Source organism: Penaeus japonicus, unplaced genomic scaffold (assembly GCF_977035675.1).
Source record: "Penaeus japonicus unplaced genomic scaffold, GWHDUDI00000001_assembly GWHDUDI00000020, whole genome shotgun sequence".
Lineage (NCBI taxonomy): Eukaryota > Metazoa > Arthropoda > Malacostraca > Decapoda > Penaeidae > Penaeus > Penaeus japonicus.
The window spans coordinates 41,532,869-41,535,368 of record NW_028234422.1 but is presented as its reverse complement, the minus strand read 5'-3'; the positions used below and the strand labels follow the sequence as shown (position 1 = coordinate 41,535,368).

The 2,500-nt window shown below is 36.7% G+C and overlaps 1 protein-coding gene across 1 annotated transcript in view; it reads left to right on the top strand.

The window, feature by feature from the left end:
• LOC147469712 (ionotropic receptor 21a-like) overlaps positions 1 to 2,500 on the top strand; it is a 9,667-nt gene that overhangs the window by 1,068 nt on the left and 6,099 nt on the right. Inside the window, exons 3-6 of the mRNA XM_086547893.1 lie at positions 1 to 10; positions 849 to 1,085; positions 1,489 to 1,748; positions 1,959 to 2,096. The exon at positions 1 to 10 is cut by the window's left edge and continues 177 nt beyond it. Of these exons, the coding sequence (XP_086404019.1) occupies positions 1 to 10; positions 849 to 1,085; positions 1,489 to 1,748; positions 1,959 to 2,096 (645 nt within the window). The remainder of the gene's footprint in view (positions 11 to 848; positions 1,086 to 1,488; positions 1,749 to 1,958; positions 2,097 to 2,500) is intronic.

The following is a 2,500-nucleotide window of genomic DNA, read 5'->3' as shown; positions in this document are numbered from 1 at the left end:
CTGGGGAGAGGTAAGTGGAGAAAAGAGAATGATCTATTGTCTTGCTTCTTAAAAAAGTACTGAAAGGTCCCTTTTTTCGTGTACCGATGATTTAGGATGACCAAAGTAGGGCAAGACATATTGAAATGTGGCTGGATGAAACCTTAGAGTAACCCTGTCATTTTTAAGCCTAAAATATGTAACAAACATATATATATAAACACCTTAAAATATACTTAATTACTATATTTTCAAATTCCGCCCAAATGCTTGGTCAACTATTCTCATTCTTATGGTACAAGGTGGGAAAATTAGCATTGTTTCATGTTCTAATAAAAAAAAAAACAAAAAAAACTGTGAAACTAGAAACTAAAGGCAAAAATGTCCCAGAAAGCAAAAGCAAATAACAATAATAACATAATAATGATGAAATATGATAAAGACGAATGAAAACGACTACTTGAATGAATAAACATATGTAGTGATGAATAATCAAATGAATGCAAAATATAAATGAACAGCTAAACTTACAAAAAACTAGATAAATCGATAAACGAGGACATGATAGATGTTTGATTGCTTACGTAAATGAAGACAGATTATTAAAATTATGACCAAACATATGATTTCTTTAATAACTTCATGGGAGAGTTGATGGAGAATGGAATAATCTACCAGACAAATATGATATACCACATGAAACGTAATATGAAACATGTATATTCATCGCATGAATGTATACTAATATCAAAATACTAAACTTCATATGATTAAAGATTATGATTATTATATCTTAATCCATATGTTATTTCATGTCGTAAACACGTATAAACAACAACACGCAGAAACAATGTGTATCCATATTTCAGGTGACGCAGCGAGTTGTCGAGAGGAAATCCCTAATGGCAGTAGTTCATCACGTTCTCCTACCACAACGCAAGGAACGCTATGACTACACCTACACGTACGAGCAAATCCTTTTCGACTTTTGCATGGCCAGACCCTCTCTCACGCCACAGTGGCAGAGTCTGTACTACCCGCTGTCGGACGAAGTGTGGGCCTGCATTCTGGCCATGATCTTGTTCATGGCTGTGGTGTTGTTTATGGTACGGGGCAGCTTTCCTGATAGGTGTCGTTGTTAGGGTATTTGGCGCATATCTATACCATATCTTGATGTGCATACACACACACACACACACACACACACACACACACACACACACACACATCTACACACACACACACACACATCTACACACACACACACACACACACACACACACATCTACACACACACACACACACATCTACACACACACACACACACATCTACACACACATCTGCACACACACACACACACATCTACACACACATCTACACACACACACACACACACACACATCTACACACACACACACACACAAACATCTAACACTCCAGTGTAGTAATCGGGAGGATTTTAAAACCAGAATTTCGCCTTATCAGTAACGATTTCCTTGTTCTTTAAGGTCACCAACCTAGCCAGTCGAGAAAAGCACAAGAAATTTAGTCCCTGGAACGTGGCAGAAATTACCCTGGGGTCTCTGTTGGGCCAGTCTGTGACGTTGGCCAAGAACACCAGTGGGTTTCGTGTCTCGGTGGCGTCTTGGCTTATTTTCGCTTTTATTGTGGGGACGGCTTACCGGGGCAACCTCACCGCTGCTCTCACGCTGCCAAAGTACCCGGACAGACCTGAAACCATTGAGCAACTTGTCAAATCGGTGGACAGGTAATAGTGGTTGATGTAATAGATAAGATGGAATAAAAGTCGTGATATACACATAATATGATAAGATATTATCTCTCTCTATCTATCGAGGGTAAGATCCCATCCCCTGTAAAGTATTTACAAACAATGATTTCTAATTTACCAAGGTTTAATATGACGTATTTAATGAGTCTTTCTCACTTGTTTTATACATCAATACACCAACGAAAGCGTGACTATGCCGAGTTACGGAGCAGAATTCCAAGCCTTTTTTCTGAAGTCGAACTCCGAGGTGTTCCGGACCCTTGGCGGCCTCATGGAAATCGTTCCCTCGGCCATGGACGGCCTTGTCGGGGTCGCGGCCAGGAAGTGAGTGAGGTGGAGCTTGGATTTCGTTCATGTGGTATGTTCGAGAAGATACTGCTTATTCAGCTGAGATGATTTACATTGGATGACGTATAAAAAAGGGAAATGGGATATGCCTATATATATATATATATATATATATATATATATATATATATATATATATATATATATATATATATATATATATATATATAAATATATATATTATATATATATATATATATATATATATATATAAATATATATACATATATATATATATATATATATATATATATGTATGTATATATATATATAATATACATATATATACATATATATATATAAATACACACACACACACACACACACACACACACACACACACACACACACACACACACACACACACATATATATATATA